Here is a 22,334-nt window from a genome sequence, read left to right as displayed (position 1 = left end):
ACACGGGAACAGGCGACATATAACTGGCCATGTGCAAAAAATCACTTCCAAGATTAATGTCACAAACAATTAGCTAATTATTAATTTTCATAAGAACCTTCTCCTGACAATAACAAACACAACAAAAAAAATATTAGCGAAATCAATCCAGCCGTTCACGCGTGATGCCGTGACCAAGGGAAATAGGGATTTATTTTATACAGATTATTGTGAGTACTAAATTTATGTTGAATCAAAGAGGGCTTGCGAATGAATGTGACAAGTGATAATTACATAAACTTATTTCGATAAGTGCCTGAACACAAGGCCTATTTATTTCATCTTAAAAAATCATTCTTAACGAAGGTAATGCAATAAAACTATTAGCAGTTCATATAATAACGAGCAGTGTTGGCCTAGTGGCTTTAGTGACTCTCATTCCTGAGGTTTCCTAGCTGTGACAACGGAGTTGCTGTCTATTTGCGCATTTAACATTCGCTCGAACGGTGAAGGAATGCATCGTGAGGAAACCGGCTTGCCTTAGACCCAAAAAGTCGACGGCGTGTGTTAAGCATAGGAGGCTGATCTAACCTACTTGCCTATTAGATTGACAAATAATCTGAGGTATAATGGAGTGGTCGTCCATTGTTATTTTTCTCAATTAAGAGCAATTACTACGCCTTCTAGTAAAAATCAAAATAAGTGTTAAAGAAAATATGTTCAGAACATTGAACTTCATCAACTGACATTATCTATTAATGATAATAATAAATGGAAAGCTTATTTGACTGGACCTTGAATGTTAACGACCACATTTGTCCATTACTATATAATTAACCAAATGTCGTATTTGGTTCAGTGAAAACAAATAATATGTATCCAAAAAAACAGTGTTAATACAGCAGTGTAAACGTGTAAACGTTTTTGTTGGAACGAACAAGACCATATGTCAAAAACTAATTTTGATTTAGCGAGAGTTATTGATCGCGATAAGATTACTTACAATCTGAGACCCTAAAAGAGAACTTCGAGAAACTTCCAGCGTTGACATCGACAACCTTCCGCTTATTGCTGGCTTTTAGCTGCAGCAGTTCCTCCATCGATACTGCGGTACCTAAGCTTTGTTTCCATTCAAAGCGGCGTTTGTGTTTTGGATGAGCTGATAAGCTACACTATGCTATTACACAGAAGAAGAAAGACGCAAAGAAGAAGTAGCTGTTTGATAAATTCTTCCATCCTTGCATTGGAGCTTGTTACAAGAAAACAATTTCTTTATTTTAAATTCTTACAATACAAGTTTCTTATATCGTTATAAATTATTTAAAGCAAGTGATAACATTAATTTAATTTACCGATTTACTGGTCTCTGACCTGGCTGGCTCAAGTGAGCTTCACCGCCCGATCTTGGCACATGTCCAAGGAGAGAGAAACATCGCTAAGTTTCTACGAAGGTTCACGGTCACCTTACATTTGTAAGTCAAAAAAGTATATTCAGGATAGCAAGCTACTCGCCTCCTTTGTGTCCATATTTCACGGAATTCAGATGAGATTCCTTCCCGTTTCAGGGTTTTATTCAAAAATAATACCTAGTAAGCGGATATTTACATTTAAGTTAGATAATTCGTTAATAGAACAACGTCTTCCTCTATGTGTACATTAAATTAGAATATCTACAACTGCAAAGCCTTGGTGACCAATTTACATCTAATATTACTAATACTAAACGATATAAATATGGCGGCTTTTTGAAATCTATTTAGGAATTTCAAATTTTATTTATTATTTATTTTCTTATTTCCTATTTTTACAGTAACTTAATACTAATGCAATGGAAAACTAAACTAAAAACATAACAAGTAAAATCTTAAAACCTAAACCATTTTATAACTAATTATAAATAATGCAATTCTTGTGAATTTAGCCAGTGTGCAAAAAAAATATCTGTCTCACAAGCAATAACATTTAGGGTGCGCAAGACACGCGTAAATGGTGCTTCTCTAAGTAAGTTCGTACGCACCCGATTAAATTCGTAAATCAATGGCGCTACAACCTTTTTAGGTTTGGGCCTCAGATTACTGTATTTTTCAATGCAGATCACCTACTTGCCAAGCAGGTTCTTGTGCTTGTCACACGCCCTCGACTTTTTGGGCCTAAGGCCGGTTACCTTACGATGTTTTCCTTCACCGTTCGAGCGAATGTTAAATGCGCACATAGAAAGAAAGTTTATTGGTGCACAGCCGGGAATCGAACTTACGACCTCAGGGATTTTTATTATTTTGTGTGATTTGTTCGTAATGTTTATTATGTCTATCACATTATGGAACCAGCTGCCATTACAGGTATTTCCGAACCAATATGGTTTAGGGGCGTTCAAGAGCAGAGCGTAGTACTTAAACTTGCAATCATGGTTTTAGCGGTGTCCATGGACATGCTCAATTACCTCCCGTCCTATATAAACAAATAAGGAGTCACAACACACATATTCCAAATACCAGTAAGTCAAAAGAGAAATCTTCTAAAATTGACGTACAGATAAGAAAACTTTTATTACCGTTAGTATAGAAAACATAACTTAAACCAAAGTAACCTACTGAAGAACAGAAATATACTTGATATTGGCGATTATATATTTTCGTGTGGGGAAAACCGTGAGGGACGGCATGTGTCAGGCACAGAAAGCCGATCATCTACTTGCCTATTGGATTAACAAATGATGGTGAAACATACGGATATGTGAGGCCCAAACCTGAAAAAAACTGTACTGAATGATAATGATAAAAAAATCGAAGCGGTCAAACGCTTTTTGTTATAAGCAAATTCTTTACATTTAGGAATATACTTATAACCGAATAAATTTTTTAATAACATTATCATCTTGAGATATATAATATACGGCTCGAATATAAGAGTCTTTCCTCTAACTTCGATTTTGACCCCTTTGGTGAAGAGACTCTTGGGGGGTTCCTCCCCCCCCCCTCTTCCGTGGGGTTCTAGCACTATAAGGCTTTTTAAAGACAAAGCAAAATGGTTAGTCGACATCACAGGAGACCGAAGAGCTGGCAGCTACCTCGGACAAAGAATCAGTCTAGCTATTCAAAGGGGGAACGCTTCCATCTTCGGAACCTTGCACTAATTTTAAATATATATTAATTATTTTTAAAGGTTACTTATTGTTTTTTGTTATATATTTAAATACATAAATTGTCATTGAAGATTTAAGTTGGCGCCTGGTCTGGTGACCCCAGAGCTGGTGTTTTCCTCAACGGATAAGTATCGAAATACAGCGAGCAAATACCAGCGTTAAATATACACTGCCACAGGGACCAGACTTTTTAAACTTTTAATTATTTTTATTATTACTATGTAGGTTAAGAAGATTGTAAATACTGTATATTTGACTGTTATGAGTACTAATAAATCTTTAGTACTTTGAAATTAAGTAGTTAAATAATATTATTATCATGAGAATTATAAATAAGTGTCCTCGTGCGTTATTCTTGAATCTTGACCTACTCAGATTCTGCGAATATAAATGTGAAAACGGTTTACCCTAAAATATAGAATGTTTTATGGTCAAGAAATGTCATTGCGGTCAGGGCGAACGAATGTGCATATATGTTCTCGGTGCATACAAATATGGACTGCCAAGTTCTGCATTAAATCAATCAACATTATTTATAAAAGATTACAATTTTGAATAAGATTTTCAAAATATACAATAAATACAAAATACCATCCGTATCACCTCGATGTCCGTGGTTCCACAACTGAGCGCTTCTTAAGGCAGTTTTTTCCACGCACCACCACAATGCGGAACCACCTGCCCACTGAAGTATTTCCGAACCAATTCGACTTAGGGTCCTTCAATAAAAGAGCGTACCAATTCTTGAAAGGCCAGCAACGCACTTGCGACCCTTCTGGCAATGTGAGTGTCCATGGGCGGCGGTATCGCTTAACATATATATTACATACAAAAAGACAAGTTTTAGACATTCGGAAAACGTATTACTGTTTGACGACTTCTGTTTGCATCTAAGGGTAGTAGAAACCGCGAAGAAAATTGAAGAAGATATAGCTATCTCCTACTTCCTATGTAGTAGCGGACGTTTTGAGTATAACAAGGATGCCGTTAAGGTCCTGGTAGAATGCGAGGGTGACCTCGGAGCCTCTCTAACGATGTATATTGCTCTCATTAGCAGAGACTCTGGTGTGGGTTGAGCACCACATACCGCTGTAACTTTCGGGGGCTGACACTAAAGCTTTTCCACCTCTTATTAAAAATAACTTATACTGACTTCTTAAACTTGGTATATTGATACTGTTCGTTTGATTCGTTCTCCAAAACTCAGCGTTATTTAAGGCAGATTGCCATCATCAAGTGGCACCAGGTACCCACTAAGTATTTACCAATTCGACTTAGGGTCGACTTAACCTCGTGTGCACTCTGCATTGACAGTGAACATGTTTTTTTTAAATAATAAACTATTGCAAGAATATGGTACAAAGGGGGTACAATAGTAAGTTCGCATATTCAGCCACACACAATGGCGCGCAAATTTGTCTTTAAAGGAGTTTTACATTATTAGTAATATAAATTGGTCAATTCTTATATTATCGTACATATCATGTGTTATTAAATTTATATCAACTACAGTGTATCACGCAAATAATCATTTATTGAGTCATAATTTTTTTCCTTAAGTAATACACCAGGTCGATATTTAAAGACTCTAATCGGAAGATCTTTAAATTCTTTTGGTAAATTATTGTAAACCTTAATTGCCAAAGGTTTTTCCTAAACAGTTCTAGATTGATTTTTGGCACAGCCAATTTCTCCCCATGCCTACTTCTTACTTCGACTTAAAAATATGTACGTTTCTGTGTACGAATAAGGACATTTCTAAAATATAAATACAGGGTTAGAGATCAAATTTTGAGCTTCTTAAATAAAGGTACGCAACTATCAATACAGTTTGCTCCACAAATTGCTCTAAAACATTTTTTTTGTGTTTTCACTTAAGATGAGACTCCTCTGTGTTGCACCTTATTCTTGAAAATCAAAAACAAAATTATTATAATGAAGATATGGTATAAATGTAAAGTAAAACGATTTTTAATAGCGGTCTACCACAACACACCTTAGTAATATGATAGCCACTTATTATAATTATAGCTATAATCGTATACTCCTAAACATATATATCGTTATACACATACATATAAACAAGTTAGTGAGTTCGAATCCCAGCAGCGAAAGATATTTTTCCTTCGATCTATTTATTTAATCTACGGGTAAGAATTTCCGTAAATTAACGATTTTTAAAATTATATATAGTAGTATATCAACCGTTGAAAGTTCATATCATTTTATACCGATTTTAGAACAATGGGTGAACTGGGACACAAACTTGGCCTGGACGAGCTGGCAGGAGGCGCCGTGGGAATCAGCAAAGCCTTGTTGGCTGAGTTTATCGGTATGTATTTTTTATGAAACATATTATCAATCGCATATCGCCAGAATAAAGATCCCCCAGTCCTATCAGACCCTGCGATTCAGTGATAGTTCGAGATCTTCGCCTTAACCAGGTTCAGCCACGATACTGTCACTTCCAGATGTCAAAAACATGTTGGATGTTGACGGAGGAGGTAAAGTTCATGCTGTTCCGTTTCTGAAACTGAGAAGGTGGGACCCTTAGAGGGACCTGACTATCTTAGAGCCTTATAAAATACATTGGATATATACATTTCGGTTAGTATTATATTGAAGGGAATTTACGGAATTTGGAGCACACAGATACCAAGGAATAAAGCTACATAGTAAACATATCTAATCTTAATGCACCTTGAACATATAAATTATATGAGACTTTTATTACTATTATAAATAAGTGATTAATACAATTTGTTACATGAGCTATGTAATCCAATATTAGTTAAGTTACATATATATTTTAGGTAAAAATTAGAAGCGTAAACAAATGTAAACAATCGAAAACTTGAAACCACTATGAGAGAATTTAGATTTATGAATTTTATGTTAGTTATAAGCTCATATTTTCAACCGTTAAAATCAGTTGTTACTCAGCTTCAAACGAAGTGTTTAACTTGAACATATCCATACAAAAATCGGCACAAAATTTAATTATTTTAAATTTAATTTATATTTTATAGGAAATCTCCTCTTGAATCTCTTTGGTTGTGGGGCGTGTATAAACGTGACCCAGGGTGTGGACGCAGCACCCAACATCGTACTCATCGCATTTAGCTTTGGTCTTGCTGTATTTGCTGCTGTTTCAGTAAGTATAAAAATCATCATCCTCTTTCCTTAGTCCATTTTAGGGCTCCTCCATCTTCCTCCAATACATAATTTACATAACTTTGATGCATGGATGGCAGTTCAAGGTTCATTAGATACGTTCTTTTGCAAACTAATGTCTACCCTGTAGATACGACATGCAATTGTTTAAAAAATAGTTTACTGCAGAGGCCGGCAACACACCCACTAAAATGAGTGTCCATGGGCTGCGATGCCAATTTTTGGGCGTGCCATAGGCTCATTTGCCACCTATCCTATAAAAATTACCCATAAAATTTTTGTAATAAACCGGTAAAAAATCCTGTCCTCAATTCATAAAAATATTCTATGGAACATTCATAGACATTACTCTTCTTCTAGGCCATAGGTCATATATCTGGAGGTCACCTTAACCCAGCTGTAACAGCTGGTATGTTGGCGACCGGACGCGTCAAATTGGCTCGTGCTATTCTCTACGTAGTAGCACAGTGCGCCGGCGCAGCCGCCGGTTCTGGATTACTCAAGGCCTTTACGCCTGATAGGGCTGCGGGCAAATTGGGCGTTACAGGCCTCGGAACGGAAGTGACATCACTACAGGGTTTTGGCATTGAGTTCTTCCTGGGATTCGTGCTTATCTTTGTTGTTTGTGGGGTAAGTCTTAATTTTAATTATGTTTAGAGATATTAAAATTAGGTTCCAGTATAATATTTTTAAGCAAATATATATTTATAAGCGTATAGCTAATGAAAATAATCCATAGAAACCTCACCTCTGCATTTAACTGTATCCCCCCATATCTTGGGATTCTCCTCATTGCGGACCGTCACCTGGTGAAATGTACATTTTTGATATTCAATTGGAGTCCATTTCTCTCGCACCACATTGCACCAATCTCTACAAAGGTAGTTACGATTTAAAATCACCTGTATGTCAAGGCTCCATTGGTACCAACTTATATTTTAATTGCCATCTTGCCGCAAATAAATACTTGTGGCCTCGCCACTGGTGCCTTCGGGCAATCGGTAAGCAACTGGTTGAGGGTCGTCCCTCTTGGTTGGAGTCGACGTCTTCCTTTACAACTATCTTCTATCTCTCTCACTGTAACCTTAAACCCAAGCCTGCCATCTGTGAATACATTATTCCCTGAAAAGCGCTAACAAAGTATTTTCCACCACGTATATATACAACTTCTCGATATGCCACTGGCACGTTTCACCGGGGAAGGCGTTCGTACTTCGTTTTTAATGAACTTCAGTCCTCATCTCAGGCGATAGCAGTTACGGAAAAAGCCGTCCATAACAAAAACAGTGGCATATATTAGTATTGTCTTTTGTTAACATAGCTTTTACACATTAAGAAAACACTTTTTAAACGGATTGAAGCTATGCATTATTATTAAAAACTTATAATTACCGTCACCGTAAGTTTTCTTAGTGGCTTATATTTTTTTTATTTAACTATTAGAGTATGTTGAAGAACTGTGACAGCTTCGCTCTTATTTCAAATGTTACTATACTTTTGTTACAGTTTTGATTTTGAATATAATTCACTTAACAATACTTAATTATATATAGAAATATAAAGATAATATTAGAATGACAAGTATTGCAAAACAATCGCTATTGTTTACTATTATCCTTTACATAATTTGTATTAATAACAGTATCAAGTCTAATGAAACATTCATATTTATTTTGCTTAAAATTCCCTTCAATGTAATAAGACAGTATTATAAAGTTATATTTCAACAAAACCACATCACTGTAACGCAACCCGATCCTTCTGGCAGTGTGTCCATGGGATATAGTATGTAATTCAGGATCAAATTCAAAAGTTTTACATATGAAAATATAGTTTTAAAAGATCGATATTTTTTATTAGCTTGGGTTGTTGCGCGAGGCGATTGCCCCGTTTGCTACCCCATAAGGCTGCCTCTGACTATCGACTATGCCCCTTGTCTTGTAGTTTTATTTTAATAAAATATATTTTCTTTCTTAGCAACATATGGACTCCAGTAACATAGGCAAATAATTATGGACAACTACAAAGATTAATAACGGAAAGTCTAATAATTGAAATACCTATAAAACATATAAAATTAGTTATTACAATTTATAACAATTACAAATCTAGGCATAATGATATCATGTTTCTCACGAATGGCCTTAGCGAAGCCACGATTAGCCGCAATTGTCTGGATTGTGTTTGTAAACGGGCGGTTTTCTGTCGTGAAACGCCAGCGAAACGTCACTTGCCAAAACGAATTCCATTTTCTGTTTTATAATCTACAAGAGTCAGGATTTAAATTTGATATTACTTACTTAAATGTATTAAATAATTTTTATTGATCCTTTCCTTTCGTAAATATAATATTTGAACCCTTTTGTATATATTATGTATTCCATCTTTGGCTATATATTAAGCATGTTTTTTTGTTATACATAATTTAAACTAGATTACGAAATAAAGAAATACTTTCAAAGGTCACATGCAATGCAATGCCTTGATATAATATATATATCTATTTCGTAATCCTACAGGTAACAATAATTATATATAACAAAAATCAATTACATATACAAAAAGGTTCAAACAATCACGAAAGGAAAAATAATTAAATACGTAATACCTTCAGCTGTGTTGTGTGGTGTGAAAGTGATTTACATAACGTGGGGTGATGCCGGTGATTTAGCGCTATGGATATTCTAAATACTCCTTTTAAGCATATTCCGCGATAGTTTAAACAAGTCAAGGCTTTAATAGTGGTCGTTGTAGGTCTGGGCTTCTATAAATTTAACGTTTTGGGCGTGTAACTAATCGAATCCAGGTCGAATGGTCTCCAACAAAAGCCACAGTTTATTCTAGTTCATAGCTAATAACTAAACTAAAGAGTGGTCAACAGGTCAGAGGAAACCACTTTTAGAGCTAATTTTTAACGTTTACTCACGTAACGTTTAACGTTACTATCAATTTTTGATTTATACGAACTTCCAGTCGTTTTTGCGCAGTACTTAAATAAGTCCTAGGCGCGACACAAAGTCCTTTGTGCAGAGGCCGTTTCAGCGCAGAGGAGTCAGTCGCCCACCTAGTCCTGTAGTAGCGAAGCCTACGCAATGCTCAGGAAACTGAGCTTCTAGAAGTAGTTGGCTTAAATAGCCAGGGCTTAACGCACAACGAATTAAATGAGTGTCTAAGTGCGGAAACTGAGTACAAACTACTACTACTAAAATTAGTGTCTATGGGCTGCATTGACTACCCTTTTTGGACGTGCCATTAGATCGTTTGCCTTCCTGTTTAAAAAAAAACTCAAACAAACGCTCGCCCACATAGCCTAATAAATTCTCTTCGAGCGTTGTTTGCAATAAACATTAGTTTCCGTGACCAGATGTCATTATCAATTCAAACTGGAAATAACATTTCTCACTGAGTGCTCATCCACAATTCAAAACCTACGCTATAATATGTTTAACATATAACCCTGTAGCGTCATATACTGCGATGAAAAATCAAACGAAAACCGAAAATATCATTTATTTACAAGTTCACTTCTGTATTTTCAATCTTCCTTTACGGAGCTGAAATATCGACAAGACATATAACATATAAACACTTGTTTATATGTTATATGTCTACAACTATATATAAATTAATTGCTTTTCGAATATCGAGAATCGCTGGACCGATATATTATATATATATGATCATTAAATATTTGAGAAAGTTCAGGCGAGGAAACGGGAAAAAAATATCAGTAAAAACAGTTCCTAGCTGGAAAAGATTTGATATCTTTTGTCTTTTTAGAAATAAAAATTACCACAATTGTATCATCGTTCTCTTTTAACCATTTTGTATTAAGTTTTGACACAAATAGCTACATAAGGTTATACGACGTTCATGTAGTTTTCAATATAATTGAAACTTGCAAGTTAGTCCATTGTCAAAACCAAAGACTTGCGTTTCCACAGATAATATTTCATTAATGAGGTTGTTCAGCCATGAGGGCACGTCGAGTCATTTGTCTCGATAATAGCTAGATTCGACTGATCGCGTGCCCCTATTTTATTTAGCATAATCAATATAAGAAATGCTTAAATACGTTACACAATTGTTATTTATTTATTACATAATCCTACAGATAAAAATTATACATTATATACAAAAAGGTTCAAACAATAACAAAAAATGTGTGCGTGTACTAGTGTACACATGTAAGAAGAGAAACTTCTTTGTAACCTTGTTTTTCAAAAAATGATCTACTATGCAACTTTACAGAAATTGCTTAAATAAAATTAGATAAACTTTAACAAAAGGCTTTTATTATCATAGACATGAATACAAATAATACAATTATTTCATTTTACCTCATTACTTATAAGATTATAACAAAATTTCATTAATTGTAATATTAATAATTGTAATCGTTATTATATATTTTTTTATTAATGGCTTCGAATATCTTCGAATCAACCGTGGTAGGGAGAAGAAATAGATGGCACGGAACGGAAAAACGTGACGCGTAACCAAAACATGTGACCGTAATTTTTTTTCCAACGCCCATAGAGAAGTTTCACTTCAAAAATACCAAAGAAAGTAAAAATTGATACGTTTAATTTAGTAATACGTAATTCTACTGTGTTGTGTGATAGTGTGAATGTGGGTTGCGATTATAATAATGATTGTATTCAATTGTGTCATCACTGAGACATTGAACATTACGATCTAGCCTAACTAAGGATCTAGTCTAAAGTAATTTACTAATAAGGATATTCAACTTATAACACTGCTTACAGTCTCTGTTAAGTTAACTGTTTATCACTTAAGAAAGAAGTCTTGTTACACTAATTCAAATGATTTTGTTCTTCTCAATCTTCTCACGGTGTCAAGATGTATAGTCTCGTGACGGTAGAGCCTATGTTCATGGTCTCCAGAAAACTTTTTAATTATTCTGGCGACACTACATATTATAAAAAACTAGCGTGACTCGTCTGATAACACACGGGGAGTGTGCGTGTACAATTATACAAGTTTCAAGAAAACTAATTTACTAACAATGTGATATGTTTAATGGCGGATTAAGGGTGCCTCGTGGGAGCCATAACACGTAACTCTGGAGTGTATAAAATGTACTTCATTCACAGTTTTAAAAATTCCATTTAGCTCCATACCTACTTTGTGTAATCACAGCCAACCGAAACCTTTATCGTCACACCTCATTTTAATATCGCAAAATATTATACAATGTATTGGCACCAAATGAGAATACCAAATGAACAAAAATGACAGATTCTAAATTCAAAAGTAATATTCTGTTAATTTTCAATTGTAGCAGTATTTATGGCCTGACTAAGTATATATGTCGCAGCCAACTAGCTTAATTAGCCGTTCAATCAATAGCTTAGCCTCTTAACTAATCAGTATCGACTAACCAACGACCTGAAACCTGAAAGATATTCAGCCAGTTAATCAAATATCTAGACAAATGACTTGTATCGATGACGTTTCATTACTGTTGATTGTAAATTTAAGTTTAGTTCCACTTTCTGCCCCTCTCAAACTTCAAACGAAACTCTTCTAAACATGGCGTCAAAACCACAAAGTGTAGTGTCAATAATAGTATGAATTTAGTTTTACCCAAGCAATTTAATTTTTAAAGAAACATTTTGTATGTCAGATGTTTCATCTATATCTACATGGTCACATATATCGTAAGAATGGCCGAAGAATTAGACACTGGTATTAAATTCCAGTTCCTCACGACGTTTGCACCGAAGTAGCGTTCTAACCCATCGTACGGTCAGAGTGGCTTAACCCACTAGGACAACAATACTCAATCAATCAATACGTATAGTTTTTGGTAGCACTCTGGCTTCCGAGCTCATTATACATTAGACTAATCCCTGCTGCTGAGTTTCATCATCGGACATCGAGGCAAAACACGAAATTCCACCCGTATCACCTCGACGTCCGTCGTTCCACAACTCTGCGTTTTTTAAGGCAGTTTCTGCCGCGTACCAGTACGTGGAAAAGTGATGCATTTTCGAACCCGACTTACGCTGAGGAAAACAGAGTACTTATTTTTTAATGTCCGGCATCGCGAGCCTTCTTGCATGGTCAGTGACCATTATCACTTAACGTCAACATCGTTTTGCATGTTTGATTTATAACAAAATTCACACAGGTTGGAGTTATAGTCCCCTGAGTTACTAAAACAATAAAACAACCATTTTAGGTCTTGGCCTCAGATTTCTGTATCTGTTTCATGATCATTTGTTAAACTAATAGGCAAGTAGGCAAGCCTTATGTGCCTGACGCAAGCACGTTTTGGGTCTAAGGCAAGCCGGTTTCCTCACGATGTTTTCCTTCACCGTTCGAGCTAATGTTGAATGCGCACATAGAAAGAAAATCCATTTCTTCACAGCCGAGGATCGAACCTACGACCTCAGGGATGAGAGTAGCACGCTGAAGCCACTAGGCTAACACTGCTGCACTACAACAATACGAATAGGAAATTCTTTTACTGTCTCCACTTCCATGTTCTTCCTTCCATTCCATTTAATTAATAACTTATATTTTTTTTACAGGTATGTGACCCTAACAAACCCGATAGCAAAGCCACCGCCCCTCTTGCGATTGGTCTAACTGTGACGCTCGGCCATTTGCTGGCCGTGGACTACACTGGATCAGCTATGAACCCAGCTCGCTCCTTCGGCTCTGCTCTCGTCGCCAACGAGTGGACTGATCATTGGGTATGTTGGACGTAAATGGCTAAGCTAAGTTTAACTACACTGTTTTATGGACATGTTCCTTACACATTGTGTTAACGCTGTGACGAGAAACTGTACGTACGCCATTGAAGTTGCCAACGAGGTTGTTGCAGAAAACCACTAAAGTTATAATATTGTTACGAGCTAGGGGGTCGGATAGAAAATGCCGTAGATTCCTTCAAGGGTTTATTTCTTGAAGAATTAACGAGGAATTTATGGGCACAAAATATACGCAAAAATGCACTTACAGCACACAAAAACTGTCACTAATTACTTCACTTATGTACACTTCACACAGTACTTTATCACTTTTATTCACTTTATCGCTTCGGTGTTTCTCTCTTGTTATCGCATGCCAAACTAAAGGTGACTAGTCGCCTCTCCTGAAACGGTCAGAAATCATATTACAGCCTGCTGGAAAGTTCTCTAACTAGTGGAAAAATCTAGAAACATTGCAGTCGACCCGTCTTCGTAACGATATCTACACACTAGACCATCACGGCCTAAGTCTCAACTCCAAAGGGAAAACAATTACATGCTTTATTCATAAGTATCTGATAATTAAACAAACTGGCCTGGATTATAACTATTATACTCCAGGCAATTTTGTTGCTAGAGATCGATTAGAACTTATATCACCTGGGAATTGATTTACAGAACATATGGGACCGGCTATATTTTTATTTTAATAAATATATTCATAACAATCACTCTAAAAGCACCTTTACCACGAAACACACCTGAAAGACCTAGCAAACAGAGGCAATATGGATCAGGCTGTTGAAGCGAGCTGATTCAACTGGACTGGGATTATGGAGCTTTCCCTCATCGCTAATTACTGTTTAGTATTGCCTAACGTAACTTACGCTGTCCGTCTGTAATTAGGTCTGCACAGAATACTTTTGGTACTTCGTCTAAAACATCTTCGTGGCATTTGAATGTACTTTGCTCAGCTGGCAGTGGATTGGACAAATGCTAGGTATACATAATACACAACGAAACAGCACGACAATCGTGAATCGATCAATGTGGGAAGATCGCAAATTTAGATTGATAAATATCAAGATTCGATCTGTCGAATACAAAGATATTTTATAGGAAGCGTCATACGAATTGTATCAACAAAAATTCCCGATCGGTCGATCGATCCATCGATCGGTTATTGAAAAGTATTTTATGAGAAATGAATTGAGTTATCAGTCTCTAGTAGTAAAAATTTATTATATTCTTCTGTATTGTTTACATAATGTATAAAATGGTAATATATACCCATATGATTAGTCTGTTGTCAGTTATATTATCTACTGTTCTATTTACATAATAATCGATGATTTAAACCTAGATTATGTTTGTAAGGTCAAATGGGCGTGGCTAAAATATATATCTAAATATAGTTTCATCAATTTTAATTAAAAAAAAGCAATCAATGGCACTACAACCTTTTTAGGTCTGTGCCTCAGATTTTTGTATCTGTTTCATGATAATTTGTTAAACTAATAGGCAAGTAGGTGATCAGCCTTCCGTGCCTGACGCATGCCGTCGACTTTTTGGGTCTAAAGCAAGCCGGTTTCCTCACGATGTTTTCTTTCACCGTTCGAGCGAATGTTAAATGCACACATATCAATAAAAGCCATTGGTGCACAGCCGGGGATCGAACCTACGACCTCAGGGATGAGAGTCACACGCTGAAGCCACACTGCTCTTTTGTATTAAAGGAACAAGTTAATATTAAATATATACTAAAGTATAGTTAATGTTTTGTTCAATGTTCAGTATAGTATTGTGATTTTTAATTTTAATGTAACTTTAGTAATTAATGTTAATAATATTGCTTATTTTTATCTAGTTACTGTTAGGCAAGGACCTAGTAAGGGCTTTGTTTTTATATTTTTTTAAAGATCAGTAGTCATTCGGGTCATCACCTGATGTTAAGTGATACCGTCGACCATGGACTCTCAATGACAGAGGGCTCGCGAGTGCGTTGCCAGCCTCTTAAGAATTGGTACGCTCTATTCTTGAAGGACCTCAGCTGGTTCCACATAGTGGTGATGAGTGGCAAATGCTGCCTTGAAGACGTGTGACATTTGTCACAACACCAAGAAAGAGTTATAATACTAATAACTGGTTGAACAACTGCTTTTCAGTTTCCATTGTGGTTACAGATATTTGTTTCATTTTAACTTACAATTACGCAAGACAGTGGCTTGCCTCCGACCAAGCCATTCCATTATATATCTTAGGGTGATAACCATAAACGAGATTTGTCATACCTATGACTCCTGTGTCTATGTCCAATACATTTCTGACATACGATTATAGCGATCATGAAATTTTTCAATTTAATTTTTAGTACGATTTATCTTTATCCTCAAAATAGGCTTCGATTTCGGCGATTGCCTCTGATATTAGCAGGCATTTCATTAACAAACTACAAAATAAATATATCCGGGAATTGATACTACGCGTTTGATCCGAATAGGTACATAGAATAATGAATACGTTAAAGTAATTTTAGACCTTTGATACAATGCCAAATGCGGGTTATGCATTGTATGGTAATATATAACGGATTAAACATACAAAACCATCCGTTGTATTCAGCGCCATCTATGTTATTTTAATTCAAGTCGGTTTAATTAATCTTGTTAAAATAGTCTATAGTGTTTAAATATGCCAACAGATTACATTTCTTTTTGCAATTTTATATTATTTCTCCAACTTCGATTTTGTTCCCTTTGGAGTAGAGACTCTTGGGCCGTGGGGTTAAAGTGTACAGGCATTAATAAAAGATTTAAGTTGGCACCTGGTAGATACTTCCGGTGACCACAGAGCTTTTCTCTGTCAAGGAATAAGTATCGCAATACAAATAGGAAAGGCTGCCAACGTTAAAGGTACACTGACTGCCGCAGGGACCAAACTTTTAAAATTTGTTTTATTAACTTAATTATTTTTTTATTCCTCTGTAGGTTCAGAAAATTGTTAATACTATATATGATTAATATTATTACTTATAAACGTAAATTATAGTGATATCACTATACATAAAAGGTTTTGTATATATCATAATAGTTATTATTATTGTATGAAAGTTACCAAACGTAAGAATACATTAGCTAAATACTTTATGAATGAAACAATGCTATACTGAACATTGAACAAGACTTTAGTATATATAGTATAGACTTTAATACAAAAGAGCAGTGTTGGCCTAGTGGCTTCAGCGTGCGACTTTCATCCCTGAGGTCATAGGTTCGATCCCCGGCTGTGCACCAATGGACTTTCTATGTGCGCATTAAACATTCGCTCGAACGGTGAAGGAAAATATCGTGGGGAAACCGGATTGGCTCAGATCCAAAAAGTTGAGGATGTGAGTGAGGCACAGAAGGCTGATCACCTACTTCCCTATTCGGTTTACGAATGATCATGAAACAGATACCGATATCTGAAGCCCAGACCTAAAAAGGTTGTAGCGTCATTGATTTTATTAATTAATTCAATTTCTCGGGCCTTAAGGGTATTTCAGCTCAGCTCGGGTTGGTTTGACGGTTTTCTATGGCGTTGTTTTTTAATTATGATTTACAAATGCACAACGCCACCTGCTGTCTAATAAATAAATGAAATGATGAATTTGTTATGATGAACAAGTATTCTTAATTTTAGTTGGTAATTAAACACGATTTCTATATATTTTATATTCACACAATTTTACAGGGCAACTGCTTAATATGCTGACATTATTTTTGTTAAGTGTGAAAAATAGTATTTAACATTGGTCACGTGACGAGTTGTGATCATGTATTCCCATACAATGGTTGACTCTAGTGGGACACTTATATGGCAAAGTATTTTATCTGTATATGTTTATGATTTATTTAGGTATACTGGGCTGGTCCGGTGGCTGGTGGAGTTGCCGCTGCTTTGTTATATGTCCATGGCTTCTCCGCGCCTCCAGTTGACATACCTCCCCGATACAGGCCAGTTGCTGGTGACGAAAAAGAGGTAATACCATATCTCTATACTCTAGATTTATTAAATATTCAGATAGAGAAGTAAATGCGAAAAAATGTGTGCGTGTACTAGTATTCACACGTAAGAAGTGAAACTTCTTTATGACCTTATTTTTCGAAAAATGATCAACTATATGCAACTTTACCGAATTCGGTTAAATAAAGTTAAATTAGATAAAGTTTAACAAAGGCTTCTATTATCATAGACATGAATACAAATAATACAATTATTTCATATTACCTTATTACTACTAAGATGATAAAAGATTTTCATTAATTGTAATAGAATTATTACTATCATTGTTATCGTTATTATATATTTGTGTTATTAATGGCTTTGAATCTCTTCGAATCAACCGTGGTAGGACGATAAAAAGATGGCGCGTAACCGAAAACTGTGACGGTAAATTTTTTTCCAACGCCTATAAAGAAGTTTCACTTCAAAAAATCGAATGAGGTATATGTTAAAAGTATCTATAAAGTTATAGATTATTTATTATATATTAACACTTCATTGCAATTATATAGAAATATAGTACAGTTAAAATGATTAAATACAAAGTAGAGTAATTGGCGGCCTTATCGCTATTGAGCGACCTTGTCAAGGCAACCAGTCAGAGAAAAAATAAATCGATTAGGTGAGCGCAAGAAGTGCAAAACGTATGGACAAAGCAATTGAAACAGTCAAAGCGACAATAATTAAAGATAAAATGACACATGAATCACCATAATTTCAGATCAATTTAAACAAAGTTAATACAACCAAACTAATTAACTGATAATTTTTCTACAAATCCCTCATTCCAAATTCTTTATTTTGTATAAATACAATTATTTACAAGCGTACTGGACGTCTGGCTTCAACAGCGTGGACGGTGGAAAATACTGTAAGCAAAACAATACAATACACCAAACTCGATTTTGCTTTATTTTGACCTTGAAAACCATTCATTCGTGCAAGTTTAAGGTCACTGCGTCTGTCGTTCGACAATTTTGCTCCAAGATTGTTTTGTTATTACAACATTGATATCCTCTTCAGAACCAGTATTTAAAAGGCCTTAGACCAGTGTTGGCCTAGTGCGACTTTCATCCCTGAGGTCGTAGGTTCGATCCCCGGCTGTGCACCAATGGACTTTCTTTCTATGTGCGCAGTTAACATTCGCTCGAACGGTGAAGGAAAACATCGTGAGGAAACCGGCTTGCCAAAAAGTCGACAGCGTGCACCTACTTGCCTATTCGTTAAAAAAATGATATAGAAATCTGAGGCCCCGACCTAAAAATGTTGTAGTGTCATTGATTTTTTTCAATCCAGTCTTTATACTTACTATACAAACTATTTGCAGATTTGAGTAACTGAAATTTGTATCTGACGTAGTTTGTATACTTATAATCGTCTAAATTGATACGTAAGTGAATTCTGGCAATGTTGTTATTAATTTTTATTTAATTCTTTAAAATGCCAGGGCCAAACACTGGTCGGCATAATTGCAAGGACATTACTTTTATTAATTAAATAAAATTACAAATGTAAAAACGTAATAACGACTAACTTCAAGCTTCCACGATGTTTGTAATAACGTTTGAAATTCGTTGTAACTCTTTTAGTTATTTATAAGTATTTCATAAATATCTTTCACTTCATCATGGCATTCACGTCTCCACCCTTTCATATTAATATAACAAGAACATCAATGTCAGTATTGATTGTGTGACAGTACTGACTTTGTCTTATTTTTCTGATTCTTTTTCTTGATAAATAATGTACGGTGTAATGTCTACATAACGCCACTGACTATGCAGTTTATGGCGTTATAGAGAGTTATCGTTAAAACGATGGATAATCTATGACTCCTACTTATTAGTAATAGTCTAACAGTCTACACGTACAAAAGTAATCCCAATTTATAACCAAAATAATGAATTTCATAGAAAGTTCGTATGCAGACAGTTGAGTTTATTGCGGGCTAGGACAATAAAGCGTCTATAGAACGTACACAGCTGCGCAGTTTTGACTAATGTTAGCAACTCAAAAAGTACTTTATTACTCAATTGTTGTCGTTATTGAGAATGGGTGTAATTCTATGTAGAATGTATTGTATATGAAACAAACCTAATTGGTTTCCACGCTTTAGGGAGTTTGTCGTTAAATCGAGGAACGTTACACTATGCTTTTAATTAAATATTTATCACTTAAATGTTTTGTGTGTATAAAACAATTCTTCAGTGTGCTGCCCAGTACAATATATCTTAATATTTTTTCAGCTCAAGAGATTAGACGGTAAGGGCGAAGATTTGGCGTGAAAACTTCGCTGGCAGCCTCGCCCTGCCATCGGCATAACGGTGCCCAGCGATGCGCGTTACCTTAAAACATACGAATACAATACTGCCACCGTCACAAATGTCCAAGTGAAATTTCTATCACGCACTTCTCTTCCAAGTAATTAAGGTTTTATATTGTTTATGTACTCAGTCTGAATGTGTGTTTATAGCTTTGTGTATTCCATTGGAACTTGTTTAATATATAAACATGTTATTTTTAATTTTGTTTCATTTATTTTCCTTCTCAAGGTGTAATAACAGTGTTAACCATTTTTTTAACCTAGATAGTAATAATTAAAATAATTAAAAGTGGCTTAGAAGTAAGTAGCCTTGGACACCATGGCCTCCATTGCCAAAAGAGTGCAGGTAGTTTTTCTCACCACGCCGCGCTTAACGATATTATAAGCCGCTCGCTGGACTCCATCAATGTTCCAGCCTCCTGGAGCCAACAGGCATCGCAATAGATGATGGGCAACCGGATTTGATTTTCGTTGGTTCCTTGGAAGATGAGGCGGGCTTTGGCTCTTTCCTCCAACTTCGAACTATTGTTCCCTTTCGAGTAGAGACTCTTGGGCCGTCGGGTTCAAATGCCCAGGCGCTAAAGATTTAAGTTGGCGCCTGGTAGATAGTACCGGTGACACCAGAGCTGGTGCTTTCCTCGCTCAAATAATAAGTATCGCAATACAGCGAAGAAATGCTGCCAGCGTTATTAAAGGTCAGGGACCAAACTTTTCAAAATTTATGCTAGATTTTTTTTATTATTGCTTAAACATTATAGATAAACTAAGTGTACAAAAACATAAAATATATTAGGGTTTAACCTTGGTGCCTGAAGCGGTACGTTCACCACAGTACCACATTCTTTAAATTCCATACAAACTACAGAATTTTATTTATTTATTGAATAAATGATCTTAAAATAAAGGAAGTTGGTGTGGTGGACACACAAACTGTACACAGTTTTTCTGTCCACCAGGACATCGAACACATTTAAATTATTATATATATACATACTAAGGCCAGTGACATAAACTATAACATTATATCAATCAAACGATTAAAATCTACGTAAATCGTCATAAACAAATCTAAACACTGACGCGCCATAGATAGCCGATGCAAGAAACCTGTTCTTGTCGAGAATTCTCATTCGAATACAGGGTGAGTTCCTATATTCGAATATTTTTTTTTAATGACGTATATAGCATAATTTATGTTATGCATAATTTATAATTGTTTGACTTATGTAGTATTTTTTTAATTTAAATTTAATATTGTTTCTTGTTATATTAGTAAGAAGTGTAGCTGGTAGCGAGTCTATTAAATTTGGAATAATGTAGTCTAATGTTTTTTTCCCATATAAATTATTGTATTTGGATAATAGAAATTCGTTTTTTAATTATCTACTTGCTAGTGATAGTGAGTTTTAATTGTTTTGAGGTAATTTTCTGAAAAGTAGTTATCATTTAATAATCCTAGTTGCACTCTCTCGTATAGGTATAATTTTGAAAAATGCAAATAGCTTTCTGTAGTCCTCTTTATATTGTGATTTTAATTTGATGGGAGCAACTGTTTTTAAAATACATATTTGTATTGCAAATATTTGATTTAGATAAGTTTTGCATGTTCTCCCATAGCTTGAAAGTCCATATGTTATAATGGAATCGGCTAGTGCTTTGTATAATAGCAGAGTTTTAAGAGGTATTTTATTTTTTATTATAGTGAATTAAAACGAAACAATCAATACAAAAACGATATAAAAACATTACATCAAACAGATAAAATAAAAGAAACGTTTTTATACCATATACCTATAAAATCTATCTATCTAAAATACTGATAGATGATATTGTCGCCTATGAAGACACATTGCCAGAAGGTTCCCAAATGCGTTGCCGGCATTTTATGAATTGGTACGCACTTTTCTTAAAGGAACCTAAGTCGAATTGGTTCGGAAATACTTCAGTGGGCAGCTGGTTCTACAAAGTGCTGGTGCGCGCAAAAACTGCCTGAAGAAATACTCAGTTATGGAACGACGGACGTCGAGATAGTATTTTATATTGCCTTGATGTCCGATGATGAAACTCATCTGCAGGTAAGGTACAACTCCTCTGGTTATTTTAAGATTTAAGAGTAAACCATAATGACCTATGGTTACGACCATACGGTATGGACCATTTAACCAAAGAAACTTGGTTAAATTTCCTCAAACCAAGTAATGGCTAACAAAATTTTATCAGGCGTGAAGAGAATTTATAAAGTTGGCTATTCTCCATAATATACAGTAATACATATTTTTCTTTGCCGGCGGCTGAAATTGCCTTCGCCATTTTGGTGCGTACTAAAATTATTTTTATTCCATGCATTATTAATTACAATGGCAAAGTTTACATTATTGAACGGTTCTGATTACACTAAAAGATATTATAAAAATAAAACAGCGAACAAAACCTATCATATCCGTTGTTCCTAAGTTTGTGTCACATTTATTTAAGCCTAGAATTGTTATTTCCAGATACTAAATAGTGTTTAATTAAGACATTTCACTAAATTATTAAGTTTGCCTGCATGACTTCAAATTATTTCCCTTATATTGATTAATTTTTATTTACTGGCAATACTACATAATACAATATCCATGACAGCGATGCTCTTACCAACCAAGAAAAGTAGCAGCAGAGCTTGTGCAGTGTTCATTAATTGCGCAGAACTTCCGACGTCTTAAGTTGATATTAATGTTCGACACTGCGTCTCAGGGCAGATTCGAAAGTTTCCCTTGAGAAGCATATTGAACTTGTTCATGGATTGCTATTCTACCTTAAGTTTGATAATTATTAATATATTGTCATCTCAAAATTTTCTTTTTAAGTTATAAATACTGTCCTGTAGGTTTAATACGGTCGTCCGTAAGTACTGTACTGTATGACTCAAGTAGCGCGTGATAAGCATTATTTTCACTTTAAAAGAAGT

General features: G+C 35.2%; 1 protein-coding gene across 2 annotated transcripts in view; it reads left to right on the top strand.

Moving 5' to 3' along the window:
- Nucleotides 1–19,585, top strand: part of LOC123717830 (aquaporin AQPAe.a) — a 53,257-nt gene extending 33,672 nt beyond the window's left edge. The window contains exons 2-7 of one of the 2 annotated variants that reach the window (XM_045674056.1): nucleotides 5,354–5,453; nucleotides 6,151–6,275; nucleotides 6,656–6,925; nucleotides 12,856–13,020; nucleotides 16,915–17,037; nucleotides 19,308–19,585. In XM_045674056.1, coding sequence (XP_045530012.1) covers nucleotides 5,366–5,453; nucleotides 6,151–6,275; nucleotides 6,656–6,925; nucleotides 12,856–13,020; nucleotides 16,915–17,037; nucleotides 19,308–19,346 — 810 coding nt within the window. In that variant the 5' untranslated portion in view covers nucleotides 5,354–5,365 and the 3' untranslated portion in view covers nucleotides 19,347–19,585. The remainder of the gene's footprint in view (nucleotides 1–5,353; nucleotides 5,454–6,150; nucleotides 6,276–6,655; nucleotides 6,926–12,855; nucleotides 13,021–16,914; nucleotides 17,038–19,307) is intronic. The other variant, XM_045674055.1, reaches the window with a different exon arrangement.
- The last annotated feature ends 2,749 nt before the right edge of the window (nucleotides 19,586–22,334 follow it).

This window comes from Pieris brassicae, chromosome 13 (genome assembly GCF_905147105.1).
Source record: "Pieris brassicae chromosome 13, ilPieBrab1.1, whole genome shotgun sequence".
In the NCBI taxonomy this organism is placed as follows: Eukaryota; Metazoa; Arthropoda; class Insecta; order Lepidoptera; family Pieridae; genus Pieris; species Pieris brassicae.
Note: the sequence above shows the minus strand (reverse complement) of the source record. Positions and strands in the feature narration are given on the sequence as shown.